The 16,922-nt window shown below is 39.9% G+C and overlaps 1 protein-coding gene across 1 annotated transcript in view; it reads right to left on the reverse strand.

The window, feature by feature from the left end:
• Nucleotides 1–1,059: 1,059 nt before the first annotated feature.
• The window catches only part of SLC1A3 (solute carrier family 1 member 3), an 84,715-nt gene continuing 68,852 nt past the window's right edge, over nt 1,060–16,922 (reverse strand). Inside the window, exons 6-10 of the mRNA XM_075184245.1 lie at nt 15,853–16,145; nt 12,585–12,818; nt 8,324–8,518; nt 6,674–6,808; nt 1,060–4,211 (exon numbers count right to left, since the gene is read on the reverse strand). Of these exons, the coding sequence (XP_075040346.1) occupies nt 4,010–4,211; nt 6,674–6,808; nt 8,324–8,518; nt 12,585–12,818; nt 15,853–16,145 (1,059 nt within the window). The 3' untranslated portion in view covers nt 1,060–4,009. The remainder of the gene's footprint in view (nt 4,212–6,673; nt 6,809–8,323; nt 8,519–12,584; nt 12,819–15,852; nt 16,146–16,922) is intronic.

Genomic DNA, 16,922 nt, shown 5'->3' on the forward strand with positions numbered 1-16,922 from the left:
TGATCACACAGCCCACTCAATACTTTTTAACTTTGTATTTTAGTTGGACCAATATGCAATATGATGTAGCATTTACCCTTGTGTATCAAACTCCCATTGTGCCATAGATTGTAAGCTTGCAGGCAGGGCCCTCCTACCTCTCTGTCTGTCTGTATTACCCAGTATTGTTTCATTAATGTTTGTTTATTAAAGCGCTACGGAATTTGCTGGTGCTATATAAATAAATGTTGTCGATGATGATGATTAATTATAAAGTAGATTAGGTAATTAGGAATATTTTCACTAGATGAGTAGCATTTTTGAAACAATATGTCTTTGTCTTGCCAGGTCTTTTTAAATATAACCAATTAGGAAAAGAACGTGGTGGAGCTGTACTTTTATCGCTGAAGCATGTAGGCACACATATAGCTTCTCATCCATGCAACGATCGCAATGTGATCATATTCAGAGATCTATTTATTAAGAGTCCCAGGCAGGCCCGGCGCTCCCATTAGGCAAGGTTAGGCAGTTGCCTAGGGCGCCGGGCTCTGGAGGGCGCCTGGAGGGCGCCACAGATTAAAAATTTCTTTAAAACTGTGCGGCGACCGCTGACCATACCTTTCACGGCCGCCGCACAGCTTCAGATACATCTACAGGGAGGGGGGGAGGGACTATTGCTCACCACCACCGCCGCCTCTCTGCTCCGTCTCCTCCCCTCACTGACTTTCGGGCTGTGACATCATCATCACGGCCCGACAGTGTCAGTGAGTGGAGGGGAGCAGACGGAGCAGAGAGGAGGCAAGTTAAGGTAAGAAAAGACAGGGGGGGGGGGGGGGCGCTGATTTTGAAAATGTGCCTAGGGCGCCAAGGACGCTAGCACCGGCCCTGGTCCCAGGAGGAATAGATTTTCTATCGTTGTGTATCACAGCAATAGAAAATCTTTTCACGCGCAATTTATTACAGAAATGTCACTAGGGCAGCTGATCGATCCTACAAGCTACAAACTGTGACATGGGAGACTAGAATCAGTACAAGCCAAACGCATCACCTCAAACAAGCAAAAAAAAATTCTGCACAATATTGTTTTTAATCTATATATTTCTTTTTATTGAAAATACACCTACAAAGTACAGTTTTTCAGTCCACGCTGGGTACATGAAAACAGAACCAGTAAATGTGGAAAGAAAACTCTATTGTTCCCGATATTCTTGAAAAAGTTAGTTAAATCACATACAAAACAGATGTATTTTTTTTTTTTTTTTTTAAACTTTGACATTAGAACTTTGTCATCATTTTTACAGATGTCAAGAAAAAGACACAGTTACTGGCTAAAGTTAACTTTTGTACACACATAAACTTTTTATCTATTATAAAAATATTCCTACTTACATTTCATTTCATAAGATCTGTTTTTCTCTATTCATATTAGCAAAATAAAACATTTATATTGTACTATATATCTTCGACTTGTGTAATGCCTGTATTTCTTTACAAGGTTCCCAGTTTAACATTCTAGAATATAGAGATATTTCTGCCATAGTACACATTCTGCGCTTAAAAAAAACCCCTCTTATCTCTCACACTTTATATACAGAACAGGTATTACATATCCTTAAAAAAATAAGATGAAAATACATTTGGATTCAATGTCTGGTGAGTATATAACATCTGAAAAAAAAAATGTTAGGGTTCTACTTTGATTTTAGGTGTCTTAACGTATATGCCCCGATAATATTGCATTGTTGTTAATTTTTATGCAGTGCTAAAATTTAACTGCTTGATAGTAAGTAATAACATTGTTTCACACTACTATATTTTGAAATTCACTTCATACTGGTCAGTTGAAATCTCCAGCTGACATGTACAAATAGCTTCAATATATGCTTATTTTTCCAGACTATGATTAAACATTTTTTTTAATTATCCATTGGGCATATGCTTTTTTTAAATGTGCAGATTTTACAGTTCCTTTATTTGAAGTTTAGCAAGGGGAACATCAAATATATCTTGGGTGTTAATTTAGGCTTTTGTTGACACCGTACACAAGTTATTTAATCAATAGTCTCAGTGGTAGAAACATTATGCATTTCAGATTTTAGGGGCCAAGAACTGTTGCAGATTATAGAATGATGCCAGAGATTTTATCATACAGCATTTTATTCCGTAATGTTCCATAGATATTAATTTACAATCTTTAAATCAGCCTCCTGGACATGTTGCGGTATCAAAATTAAAAGTCCACCACTCAATGGCCCACCAGTGGTCTACAAATTAACCTTGTTAAGACACCTTTCAGCTCTCCACCTTTCAGCTCTAAACCACAACTGCAGCCATAAGTTAGTCTAAAAGATAGGTGTTATAATTTATCTACCTAATTTCTATCTACACTCCCTCCCACTGCCTCTCCTGCCCTCTGATAACCACCAGTCACTCCTGCCTCCAAGACTTCTCTCATGCTGCTCCTCACCTCTCTCTACCAGACTCCCCTACAGCCACCAATGCTTCAAATGCTCCCTCAAAACTCACTTGTTCACTAAATCCTACCAGACCCTTGTATAACCCCTCCCTACCCTTCACCGTGAAACCCTATTCCTCCCGTGTAAAATGTAAGCTTTCACGAGCAGGGCCCTCCTTCCTCTTACTTCTCATTCCCTCTCTTCCCTTCTTGTTTCCTACCTTGCTTCTTCCTCCAGCCTTTACCCTCCTCTAGTTACCAACTTTTACTTTATTTCGCTTATATTATGTCCTCCGCTATATCTTTATCCGACAATGCTCCTTCCACTCTACTACCCATGTTATCCTTGCAATTTGCTTTTTGTAATAATTCTCACATTTGTTATCCTTGTTTTTGTCTTACTACTTATTTTAGGTTACCTTCGTTGCTTCTCTGGCACTTGTACTATGTTTGTATACCTGAATTGTGACTACCCTTTTTGTACTATTGCTCTGTACGGCGTTGCAGAGTTTTGTGGCTCCTTATAAATAAACTTTAATAATAATAATTTAGTAACAGCTGGATTTACTAAGATCTCAAGTAAGCTGAACCCGATTTGTCCTGTGGGCCAACAGTGACAACATCTAATGTCGTGTTCTCATTTCAGAGCCTTGTGGAGATCGTAAAAATGGGAGTAGAGCATCCTTTTTTTGTTACCAATGTTTAACTTCTATTTATCTGTGTGTAACCTGTTTTAAAATGGGCAGGGACAAGACAACCTGTAGCCAATCAGATCATTAGTGGGCAGAGAATTTCAGAATACGAGTGAGCTATTGTTAATGGAGGCAGTGGTCTGTCCACTCGTGTGATTGTGTGAGGACAAGACGGACTGAGACAACAGCAGTGTCCTGATGTGAGGAGGGGAACAGAAGCACGTGGGAAGTTGCGAAACTGAGGGTTCGGATGAGTGAGGCTCATATTAAACTGATGCTGTAAGACTGTGGTGGTAGACGTACATCTATATGAACTAAGCTAATACCCCCAAATTGTTTTGTATTATAGAAGCTTATTATAAATTTTCTATGTCACCATTTTGTGTGCAGTATTTAGTAAAAAGTAAAGTGTGAGTTGCCTCTGGTATGGTAATGGGCCAAACATAATGTTCCACGGGTAAATGGGAAAAGACCTCCCATAAAAATGTAGATAATTTAACCAATCCAAGCAAGTAGTCATTTGTTTCTTTTTGTGTGCCTTGCAGTTATTACATAACAATTTTTTTCATCAACAAAAGTAAAAATGTAATAATTTGCAATGGTCATAGAGACCCGTTCAGCTACCGTGGTTTCCAGTTCTTAAAAAGAAAGAGAGAGAAAACCACACAAAAAAAATGTACAACTATGGAAATGTTTCCACCTGGTTATAACAAACTGGACAGGGCCACATTGGCAAAATTTTGTTTTATATTGTACAGAAACGGGCATGGTGGCCCCTGCAAATTGTGGATTACTCCCCGATGATCCAAACCAGATGTTTGAAAGCAAAAAAGAAATGGAATGAACGTGTTTCTGGTCAGTAAAACAAGACACCTATGGCTGTCTACATCTTGGTTTCGCTGTCTAAAGGTTTATCAGTTTCATGTTCCTGGGAAATCAGCTGGTAGGGTTTCTTTTCGTTTTCCTCAATCACGGAGTTCCCCATCTCTGCATCGCCTTGTCTCAGCTCATGCCTGGACAAATGCTCCACTATACCGGCACCGAGAGAGTCACCCAGCACGTTTGTGGTGGTACGGAGGCGGTCCCTGCAAGAACACAGACAAGTGCATTATATAAGGTGAACCTAATATTGTGTCTGATCTTACACAAATGATAGACAAGTGATGATTAAGTATAGGTAGGTCGTCAGGTGCATATAGTAAATGCAATTTGTCTAAGGTGCAATTTGACCTCATAGGTTGCTGGCGGCCCCCCTGCCTTCCTCCGCTCCTCTTGCACACCTCATCACACAGCTACCAGAACCATCATATATTTTTCGATTTGAATTATTGTTATGTTTATTTTGCAGAGGAGGTATTTTATTTATTGAGTCACACACAGCCCAAGCACCATGTGTTTCCTCCTGCAGTCAGCGTATGAAGAGAATAGTGATGGTGGTTAATAGAAAATAATGGGAATAGTTGCAAAATTATTGTAAAATATATTAAAATTTGCCCACTGCCGGCCACTATTCTCCTTCCATTACTGGTGACTGATTGCTTTGGGGAAGAGCCTAAATGTGAAGTTACCTTTCATTATTGTACTTTTTTTTTTTTTAACTTTGATGCAGGTGATCTAAGGTCAAGAAACACAATTGACCATTTTTAAATGAGCATTTGTCTGTGAGGTTCTTCTAGAGCTTTCACCATCTGGGGGCTGGTCAGAGGGTCATCTGTCCTCAGGCTGGTACAATCATATCCCATTGCAATTCTGTCCCATTATAAAAATGGCCCTCAGCTGATCAAGTGACTAAGTATGCTGTCTTGCCCAGCAGATGGCTACTAGCCTGTTGATTGGTGGATGCTCCCAGTGAAGTCCCACACTGTCCCCCTCAGCATTGCAGGGGACACTTTAGGACTACAGGAGAGGAAACTAATTAAGAGATTGGAGCTCTGCATTATAAAGCCACCACAGTCTTGGGTCTAGTGAAGCCACCATAGGTTTGGCAACTGTATTTTAAGGCCATTAGAGACCTAGGGTGGTCCTCATTATCAATCTTTTAGATTGATAGATTTTAGGGACCAGAGCTAAATGGGATCTCCATTGTAAATCCACCAGAGATTTGACGATATGCATTTCATAATGGGCTCCAGAACATGGTTGGCATTGAATAGTAAACACCAGAATGCATTAGGTCCTTAAAGTAGTCAAGAACATGCTCTTTGTAATTTACAGAGATCACTAAAACCTTCTATGTCTGTATGTATGTATATTATATATTAAAATACTCTATTTTATATCTGTCATTATGATGCCCACTGTATTGTGAATTGAAAAGATAACCTCTGTATTGTATATAGAGGTCACTAGAATGTTCTCTGTAATGTATATAGTTTAATAAGATGTTCTCTGTATTGTATCAATATCACTAGAATGCTCTCTATATTGTGTAGAGGTTACTAGAATGATCACTATTGTATAGTTGTTACTAGAATGTTATGTGTATTTTTTAATGATCACTATAATGCTCTGTGTCTTATATATCAGTAATTAGAATGCTGTCTGTGTTCTATATGGGTCACTAGAATACTCTCTGTATTGTACAGATATTACTAGAATGCTCTTTGTATTGTATAGAGGTCACTAGCATAGTCTCTGTATTGTACAGATATTACTAGAATGCTCTTTGTATTGTATAGAGGTCACTAGCATAGTCTCTGTATTGTACAGATAGTACTAGAATGCTCTTTGTATTGTATAGAGGTCACTAGCATAGTCTCTGTATTGTACAGATAGTACTAGAATGCTCTTTGTATTGTATAGAGGTCACTAGCATAGTCTCTGTATTGTACAGATATTACTAGAATACTCTTTGTATTGTATAAAGGTCATTAGCATAGTCTCTGTATTGTACAGATAGTACTAGAATGCTCTTTGTATTGTATAGAGGTCACTAGCATAGTCTCTGTATTGTACAGATAGTACTAGAATGCTCTTTGTATTGTATAGAGGTCACTAGCATAGTCTCTGTATTGTACAGATATTACTAGAATACTCTTTGTATTGTATAAAGGTCACTAGCATAGTCTCTGCGCTGAATGGGGCTGATAGGTGTTGCATTTGATTATATCTCTTCGACGTGACAGTTTTTGTATATTTCATTGGCTATACAAACCACACCCACATCAGACAAACCACACCCACATCTGACAAACCACACCCACATCAGACAAACCACACCCACGTGACTTTCCTCACACATACAGTAATTTTCCATTGCATTGCACTGGTAGAACAGCCACATGCTTATATTTGCACTCCATCCCAAAGGTTTCCAGCTCACCCTTGCATCCAGCTTTCTCTATTTGTGGGCGTACTGTGCTGTAAGACCCTGGACAAACGCCTTTATTGCCCATTCTGATTAGATTTAGATTAAGAGTAGTGATTATAAAAAAAGTGACAGCCGTACTGTAGACAAGACTAAAATGTCAGTGTCACCATCCTAAGACCAATCTACGTAAATATTCAGACAATTTATGTACCAGCTGTATTTGTTCTAAATACTTACAAAAACCAATCAACTGCAATAATCAACGTGATGTCCTCTGTGGGCAATCCGACCGATGTCAGCACGATAACCATGGTGACGAGGCCGGCCTGTGGGATACCTGCCGCTCCAATACTTGCAGCTGTAGCTGTGATGCTACATGTAGAGAAGAACGGAAGTCTTTAGAATATTGAACTGAACTACATATACTTGTGATAGACATGCACAAAGTCAAATTCCTTGTGTGTATTAATGTCAAAGCGGCCAAACTCAAGATTAATGTAACGGGGCAATACGTGGAAGACTTGAACTAACTACAGGGGTAATAAATCTATAAGTAAAATGGCCAGAATATTGGGCAGATGGAAGCAATAACATGAATATATACACTTAATTAATTTATAGTATATGTAAAAAAATAAGAACTATCTAAATAAAGACATATACTTTCTAAGCAAGAAAGAAACAAATCACAGCAATGCAATTATGTATTTGGATTTGTTTTGACATAAGAACCTTCCAATAGACTAAGTTACATTCATCATCATCATCATCACCACTATTTATTTATATAGCGCCACTGATTCCGCAGCGCTGTACAGAGAACTCACTCACATCAGTCCCTGCCCCATTGGAGCTTACAGTCTAAATTACCTAACATACACACAGACAGACAGAGAGACTAGGGTCAATTTTGATAGCAGCCTATTAACCTACTAGTATGTTTTTGGAGTGTGGGAGGAAACCGGAGCACCCGGAGGAGACCCACGCAAGCACGGGGATAACATACAAACTCCACACAGATAAGGCCATGGTCGGGAATTGAACGCATGATCCCAGTGCTGTAAGGCAGAAGTGCAACCACTAGGCCACTGTGCTGCCCATTTTCTTTTATATTTGTCTTTCTGGAATACAGTGCTCACTGTATTTGAATGATTCATTCATTCTAGAGCTTCCAAGTTGCAGACTGAATGGTTGGTATTGTGCTCTGATTGACAAAAGAGGAACAAAGAACCTGGTCGAATCATAATATTTTTCGCTATTGGCGGTGAGGCTCAGCGAGGTGCACTTGGCCGGAAGAGGGAGTAGAATGTGAGATTATCGTGTGATGCTCATACCTAGTCCCAGTATTCCTTCCACAGACAGGTCTTGCCCCACTGTTGCCAAGTATCGCAGCCAATCATGATAATCGTGATAAATATTGCAATTCGGCCACGGTTTCCACCTCCTTTAATGACTCTGGTATCATAGTTATCAGTGCTTTAAATAATTTGCTTTAAAAACGAATCACATGTCACATCTCTCCATGGAAGGGCTGGCAAATATTAGCCCAGGGGGGAAGACTTGGCTCAGCAGAAACATTTTCAAGAAAAAAATTACAAGTGGCCCAGTGACCTGCCCGAGGTAGACCACTATGGGACCAGCTCGGGGGAGCATGATGGACATAAAGGGTCAGGTTTGAAAAATAAATCATATACTCATTTAACCTTCAGGGGTAGATTTACTAAAACTACTAAAAAGGGAAAGTGGAGGTGTTGCCCATAGCAACCAATCAGATTCTATCTATCATTTATTTAGTACATGCTACAAAATGATAGTTAGGATATGATTGGTTGCTATGGGCAACACCTCCACTTTTTAGTAAATATACCCTGCCTTGTTTTTTCTTACCTGATTGTAATAATTTGTCCGAAATTGAGGTCATAATTGTTGACTTGAGCAATGAAAATAGCAGCCAGGGCTTCATAGAGAGCTGTGCCATCCATATTGATTGTCGCACCCACTGGTAGAACGAATCGTGTCACCCTCTTATCCACCTTATTGTTCTCTTCCAGACATTTAAATGTGATTGGTAGAGTTGCAGAGCTAGAAATAGTGACACATGATTAATGCAGCAGCATGATATTGACAAACAAACCAAATGATTATAGAGGAAGCATTGTTAGATTATTATCTATAATATAAAAGCCTAGTGGAGTGTGTTAGTATGTGTGTGAAAAAAAAAACAACAAGCTGCTGGGCGGAGTTATACACTGACCTACTAAATTCTTAGCATTATCTAATATCTATAATATAAATGTCTAGTGGCGTGTGTTAGTCTGTCTGTGTGTGTGTGGAAAAAATAAAACCAAGCTGCAGCGCCACCTGCTGGGCGGAGTTATACACTGACCTACTAAATTCTTAGTGTGTGTGGAAATTTTTTTTAGAAAGGGCTGAAATTTGGTATACAAATATGTTTTTAATTTGTTAATTTAATTTGTTAATTGTTAAAAGTGTTTATAAAGATTTAAAAAATATATATATATATTTCTTGAAGGAGAAGTGACAGTTGGGAGTGGTTGGTAGTTGCCGGGGGTGACAGTGGGGAGTGGTTGGTGGTTGAGGCCTGGGCTATGGCCCAAATGCATGACAAGAACCTTTTTAACACCTTAAGTAGCTTGATTTGACTAGAATGCATGAGTATCATGCACGGGTTAACTTGTATAAAAGTAAAAGCCTAGCGGCGTGTGTTAGTGTGTGTGTGGAAAAACCTATTTTCTCAGAAAGGGCTCATCCAATTGACCTGAAATTTGGTATACTGACATTATTTGAGAAAAAAATTACAATAGTGAAGTCAGTTAACTTCCATCATCCCCCCTTCCCCCCGTGGGAGGGGTAGTAAAGGCTAAATTTACGAGTTGAGGGGTCAAACTCATTTTCGTGAGGTAATTTTACCTCATGAACACACATTAAAAAGGGCACTTGCATCGGGAAGTAACACTCTTCCCCTGAGGAGACCTGGGCTAGGCCCAAATGCATGACAAGAACCTTTTGAAAACCTTAAGTAGCTTGATTTGACTAGAATGCATGAGTATCATGCACGGGTTAACTTGTATAAAAGTAAAAGCCTAGCGGCGTGTGTTAGTGTGTGTGTGGAAAAAACTTTTCTCAGAAAGGGCTCATCCAATTGACCTGAAATTTGGTATACTGACATTACTTGACAAAAAAATTAGAATAGTGAAGTCAGTTAACTTCCATCATCCCCCCTTCCCTCCGTGGGAGGGGTAGTAAAGGCTAAATTTATGAGTTGAGGGCTCAAACTCATTTTCGTGAGGTAATTTTACCTCATAAACACACATGTGTAGCGGCGTGTGTTAGTGTGTGTGGAAAAACCTATTTTCTCAGAAAGGGCTCATCCAATTGACCTGAAATTTGGTATACTGACATTATTTGACAAAAAAATTAGAATAGTGAAGTCAGTTAACTTCCATCATCCCCCCTTCCCCCCGTGGGAGGGGTAGTAAAGGCTAAATTTACAAGTTGAGGGCTCAAACTATTTTCGTGAGGTAATTTTACCTCATGAATACACATTAAAAAGGGCACTTGCGTCGGGAAGTAACACTCTTCCCCTGAGGAGACCTGGGCTAGGCCCAAATGCATGACAAGAACCTTTTGAAAACCTTAAGTAGCTTGATTTGACTAGAATGCATGAGTATCATGCACGGGTTAACTTGTATAAAAGTAAAAGCCTAGCGGCGTGTGTTAGTGTGTGTGAGGAAAAAACTATTTTCTCAGAAAGGGCTCATCCAATTGACCTGAAATTTGGTATACTGACATTACTTAACAAAAAAAATAGAATAGTGAAGTCCGTTAACTTCCATCATCCCCCCTTCCCCCCGTGGGAGGGGTAGTAAAGGCTAAATTTATGAGTTGAGGGCTCAAACTCATTTTCGTGAGGTAATTTTACCTCATAAACACACATGTGTAGCGGCGTGTGTTAGTGTGTGTGTGTGAGGAAAAAACTATTTTCTCAGAAAGGGCTCTTCCAATTGACCTGAAATTTGGTATACTGACATTATTTGAGAAAAAAATTACAATAGTGAAGTCAGTTAACTTCCATCATCCCCCCTTCCCCCCGTGGGAGGGGTAGTAAAGGCTAAATTTACGAGTTGAGGGGTCAAACTCATTTTCGTGAGGTAATTTTACCTCATGAACACACATTAAAAAGGGCACTTGCGTCGGGAAGTAACACTCTTCCCCTGAGGAGGCCTGGGCTAGGCCCAAATGCATGACAAGAACCCTTTGAAGACCTTAAGTAGCTTGATTTGACTAGAATGCATGAGTATCATGCACGGGTTAACTTGTTATTAATAAAAGCTCTCAAGCATTCCTCCCCCTACATCTCCAACCTCTTCTCACACTGCTTGCTACCCCCTCCGCTCTGCCAGTGACTGCCGTCTCACTAATTACTAATTACCTCTTCCTACTCCCGCCTCCAGGACTATGCCCAACCTGCTCCCCCGGCTGTGGAACAATCTTCGAGGTTAGCCTCTACTCTCACAGGCTTCAAGCGTGCCCTTAAGAATCACTTCGTTATTCGAGCCAATCAGCCCTCCTCCTAACTCCCTTGTCTTAGCTTTCCCCCAGTCAGTACCACCCTAGTTGTGTCTCCCCCTTCCCTTTATGATGTAAGCTCTCATGAACAGGGCCCTCTTTCCTTGTGTTCTTCTTCTAATATTCCATCACCCTCTGTACCTCTTGATCTGCTTCCCTAGCCCTATTTTCTTGAGCTCAAGCCTACTTGCTGGTTACTACCATCACTTTCACTCACTGTCTTGTAATAATTTGATCTGCATTCCCGTGTTATCTGTATATTATTTGTTTATTAAGTATGTCTGGTCTTTCTATTTTGTTTTCCAAGTATCATGTTATGTGTTATGGATCACAGCTTTCTGTATATGTCATATACAGCACTGCAGAACTTTTGTGGTGCCTTATAAATAAAAGATAATTATTATTATTATATTTTATATATAACATACCACAAAAGGTCCCTCGGTGCCATACATAAGGGAATAGAACATACAACAAAATTACATAATTACGTAATCACAAAGATAACAAAATGAAACAAAACAAAGAGAAAATATACATAATTACAACCTGTAAAATGGCATAATTACATAACGACAGCACTAGGAGAGAGGGCCTTGCATATGAGAGCTTACATTCCAAATTAATGTGGTAATTAAAGACATTTCTGTCTTTAAATTTAAAAAAATCCTAACTGGACTCTGTGTTGTAATGACCTCCTGCAGCCCTGTAGACCCTGGTAGTCTGAATCAATCTATCCTAATTTGTTGAATTAAAATAAAAAATTGTAGATGGATATAGTTTGCAAAAAATGACAAATGTAGATATTGCTACATCATACTTGCCAACTCTCCCAGAATACCCGGGAGACGCCCGAGTTCCGGCTAGGTCTCCCGGACTCCCGGGAGAGCTGACAATTCTCCCGCATCTGCCCACTTCCTAGCAAAGTGGACAGATTTGAAGTCTCCATGATGCGAATCTCCGGGAACCACGTCATTTTGCCCCCCCCTCGTGCTTAAATGACGTCACAGGGGGCGGGACCAAAAAGCAGCGATTCACGAAGCCCTGCCCCTCACCCACCTCTTCACTGAGAATCCCGGAGGCCAGTTGTTAAAGGTTGGCAACTATGTGCTATATGGGCATAGCTATGGTATATACATATATATTGCTTCATAGATGATTATATATTTCTTTAGTGCTCATTCACATTCAGAAATGGGGTAGCTTATTTGCATATTAGTCACTAAGGGGTCCCCCAAATCTCCTTAAAATGTTTAATTATTTGACTGAGACTTTAATTCTAAAGGTAATACATATTGATGGAGCAGAAGTGGAAGTGATTGAAGGACTAGATCAGAGGTCTCACTGCTTAAATAAAAATATTACATGAGGCATATGAAAGGGAAGACCACCTCTATCCCAGATGGTGTTAGTCTACTTGCACATCAATAATCAGAGGACTGGACAAGCTGAGAAGAATTCAGTGTGTAGTAGAGAAGAGCATCTATCCTCTATCCATTATAAAGGCCTACAATGATCACCTACAGTATTAGTAACACTATAATGAATAGGATCTTACCTAGAGGAAGTACCCAGTGCTGTGATTAAGGCTTGCAGCAGCCCTCCGATGAACACCCAGGGGTTCTTACGTGTTACCAGGAAGTAAAGCATGGGCAGAACAAATATAGCGTGGATAAGTAGCCCTATGATAACTGTGATTGTGTACATGCCAAGCTGTCCTCCGACCACCCCCATATCCTCCATCTCTGCGATCTTCCCAGCAATGAGGAAAAGGATACCAACAGGGGCATACCTGAAAATGAAACAATCATGGTTTATGTGTATGATTCAGAAACATACAATGACAAACATGGAAGATTCTAGTAGATGCAGGTCATTGTCATAGAGGTCCGCACGTGGCCTGAGAGAGTGACACACTATGACAATTTTAGGTCTGCAGTAATAATACATAATAATAAAAAGGAAAGAAAAAAAACAAGTAGGATATAATAACTTTGTGAGATATAGAGGGTGTGCTAGAAATGTGTCTCTTTGTGCAATGATGGAAGGACGAGAGGTGGAGGGTAGCACTTGCAGGAGACCAAACAATTAACTTAATGGAGTAATGCTCAGTGTATCAATACCACGTGGGAAGTTTTTGCCTAGTTTGACATGTTAAATGGAACTACAAGAACTGCAGTTTTGATGAGCTGAGTAAGACTCTATTCATTTGTTTCTGCACATGAAAAGCATAAAATAATGAAGACATTCCAGATATCAAATACAACAGATGTTGACACCTTAGTTTATAGGAGACACAATATCGCTTCTGGCTAAGATCAAATGAGTACCTGTCTGAGTAAGGGGTTATTGCTCCCCCTGAAAGGACCATGGAAAACGTGGTCTGATGCCAGAAGGTTGGTTGTGACTTGGAAGCTTGTGGTGTTTGTGGCTCCAGGGACCATGGTCCGGAGGTGACCCAAAAATGCACTGGTGGCACCTTCACTTTTTGCACAATGCACTTTGAATAACCCTTTTTTATTTCTTGGTCCTGGCCTTTTGGCTGGACCAGAAAAATGTTTATACCCTCCGGCCATGAGACTGGGGCCTATAGGCACATTTTTTATTTTTGATTTATTCAACATGAGCACTTATGACACAAAGTACTTATTTATGCACAGATTTCAGTTTGTTTGATTTTCGGTTGCACATTTTGGGTTTGGGCATAACCCTTATGGGCTGCTCTCTCCCTTGTCGGAGGCTCCCTCTTTATGGTGGAAGCTGAAGATCCAGTCCACAGGGGCTGTGACCGACCTTGGGGTAAAGGGGACTGCCCGAGCCTTGTGGCGGAGGTAGTCCCGAAGACCCCTGCCCCCTAAGGGGCCCTTTGGCTGCCGGGGTCGGGGAAATAAAGGGGCCTCCCCTAGCGAAGGGGGGTCCAAAGACCTTTATATTCCCAACGGGCCTTTTGGCTCCAGGGGATGGAGAGGAACAGGGCCCTTTCCCTCTTGGGAGAGTCCAAAGGCCCAAGGCCCCAGCACTGTTTTTTCACGGCAGGGTGATTTGGAGAACCGTACCTCGGGCTTCAATAAAAAAAAATAAAAAAATAGAATAAATATTGTCTTTGTACGCATGCCAGTGATATCTAAGATGACATTAGAGCAGTATGACCCATGCTGTCTCTAGGGCAGGGTCCAAAGCATGTCTCTGGGCTCTCCCTCCTATGAAAACCCTGGTGATGAGCTCACAAAGAATTTGGGGAGAGGCAAAAAGAGAAAGAGGGGGAGCTGTCATTTGCCTGCAGAGTTCTACACTGAACGTTCTGCAGTAGCTGATTTGTGAGCTGAACCAATATTCAAGAGAATGCAGCCTTTCAATATACTAGAAACTAGTGACGTCACTGAGGATTCATGGTCTAAGTGAATTCACACAGTTATGTCATAATGGGTTGATAGTCTGAAGACCAACCCACAAAGTCCTGCCTCTGCTGTGTGTACTGCTGTGTGTAGGTGTCAAGTATTATTGTTTTTATAAATAATAGTATATTATATTATGCAGCAACTTCTCATGCATCGCTGTGCACAGTAATTAGTACATACAGGGATTACAACAATTACATCATTGTAATATTTACATAAACATGGAGACACAAAATTAATGAGAATCCTTGTCAAACAGCTTACACTTTAAGATGAAAACTGCAGTAGGCTTAAAATGTACTGTGCTTTAATGTACTAAATTACACAGCCCGGTCATTGATGGACCATGTCCAGTGATGCCTGGACGTGTCCTGTTCTTATCGGATCCTTGGCTGGCGGCTCATTTTTGGCTAACCATAAACAGACACTATACACAATTTTGCTTAAAGAGTTAAAGCTAAAAAAGAAAACAATATTTTAATTTAAGCTGCTCCCAAGAGCGTAACAAGACCTTTGGGGATCTCACAGCAAAATTTTAAAGAGGCCCCCACGGTTTAAAGAATGTATCCTCTCCTCTTCTTCACAGTTGCGCCCACTCTGCACTTCCATTCCTGCGCAGAAGGAGGGAACACCAGAGTTCTATTCCCTTATGAGAAGAAGAACAAACTAAAGGGACCAAAAGACACTGCAATAATGTGGACCGGAGCTCTAACCAATAGGGGATCTGGACCCACGGGATCTAACACAGCAAATGGTGGAGGGCTGGAACCACAGTTTGTTTCAATTAAAATATCAATTTAGAAATACAAGAAATACAATTAAATATTGGAAAGAGCTCATAATACTGGTATAATAACACTTAAAAAATCACAGACAAATATACATGGTGGTATAAAGTCCATCCGGTATAGCTTATTATTAGATGTAAAGAGTAAACTCCTGAAACAATATCTCCAGGGAGGAAAGCAGGATAAATGGGACTCATAGGATAAGGAGCAGTATCATGAGCTCGTTCCAATATTTAATTCGTATCTTGTATTTCTAAATTTATATTTTAATTAAAACAATATGTATTTTTTTTTTATCTGGTACCAGCTCTCCACCATTTTTTGAGTCCGTATGAGAAGAGTTAGTCCCTTGTGGCGCTGACAGTCACATGCACGGCGCTCATTAAGCTCCCTGTTGGCCACGGAACCCGCTGAGAAGAGCAGGACCCAGAGTACCTTCTCAGGCCCTCACAGTTGGTGCCCCCTGCAGCCGCTGTACCTGCTACCCTGGTAGTTACATCACTGGTTATCCCTACATACATAGTTTGTGACATTTTCAAAAACATATTTAATTTTAAACGTATTCTGCTTCAAGAACTTTTAAATGTGTTACATTTGACAATTAAACGCGTCATGGTCTATAGTGCAAATTAATACCTACCACATAATCACTGCAACTAATCTCATAATAGCCTCATTGAGGCAGTCAAAGAACTCTTTTAAGGGTTTCCCTTGTTCTTTCATGTTTCCTATCACCAGACCAAAGCACATCGAGAAGACCACAAGTCCTAAGGCATTAACCCCATTCACCGCCCCAGGGACCGGCACAATCTCCTCGCGGAATTTGTATAGAGACTCCAGAGCATCTGATACATTGTTCATTACTGCAGACATCAATGTTTCATTTTCAGGCAGAGGGACCTTAAATTGTTTCTTTTCATAGTTTGTCTTGAACTAAATGGGGGGGAAAAAAAGTACAGTTTAGTAATATAATACATTAGTTGCTTTGCCCTAACCAAATGAGAAACATAAATATACCCTGTAATTAGGTTTTATTTATATGGTATAAAAGAACATGCACTATATACGGGTAAAGAGAAAGCAATATTGCCGTAAGGAGTTTATCACATTATCGGCTTTTGGAGACACTGGGCCTGATTCATTAAGGATCTTAACTTGAGAAACTTCTTATTTCAGTCTCCTGGACAAAACCATGTTACAATGCAAGGGGTGCAAATTAGTTTTCTGTTTCACACATAAGTTAAATACTGACTGTTTTTTCATGTAGCACACAAATAAAATTGTAAATTGATTGATGTACACATTTAAATGTATTTGCTCATTTTTAAAATCCAGAATAGCAAGTTCCTAAATTCTACTTTTACAAGCGCTTGCTTTGAAAAACAACGTTTGATATTACATTGCATTTAAAGCTGTGATTTAAACCTAACATGAGAATGTTTATCTGGCATATTAAATCTGCATGTTTTACAATGGCATTCTGAAAAATGAATGTTTATTCCTCTAGTGCTGGAGACTGCATTACTGTTATGAATGAAAACACATACATTTAGAGATAATTGAAACATACATCACTATTTATAAACAATGTGACTTCAGGAAATACACGCATTAAGAGAAAACTAGTCCCTCTGTTGAGCACTCAGCACAACTAGATGTGTTGTTTATTTGTGTACTTAAATAATTACAGAGAAATGACCTGCGGACAAA

The sequence above is a fragment of the Mixophyes fleayi genome, chromosome 1 (genome assembly GCF_038048845.1).
Source record: "Mixophyes fleayi isolate aMixFle1 chromosome 1, aMixFle1.hap1, whole genome shotgun sequence".
NCBI lineage: Eukaryota > Metazoa > Chordata > Amphibia > Anura > Limnodynastidae > Mixophyes > Mixophyes fleayi.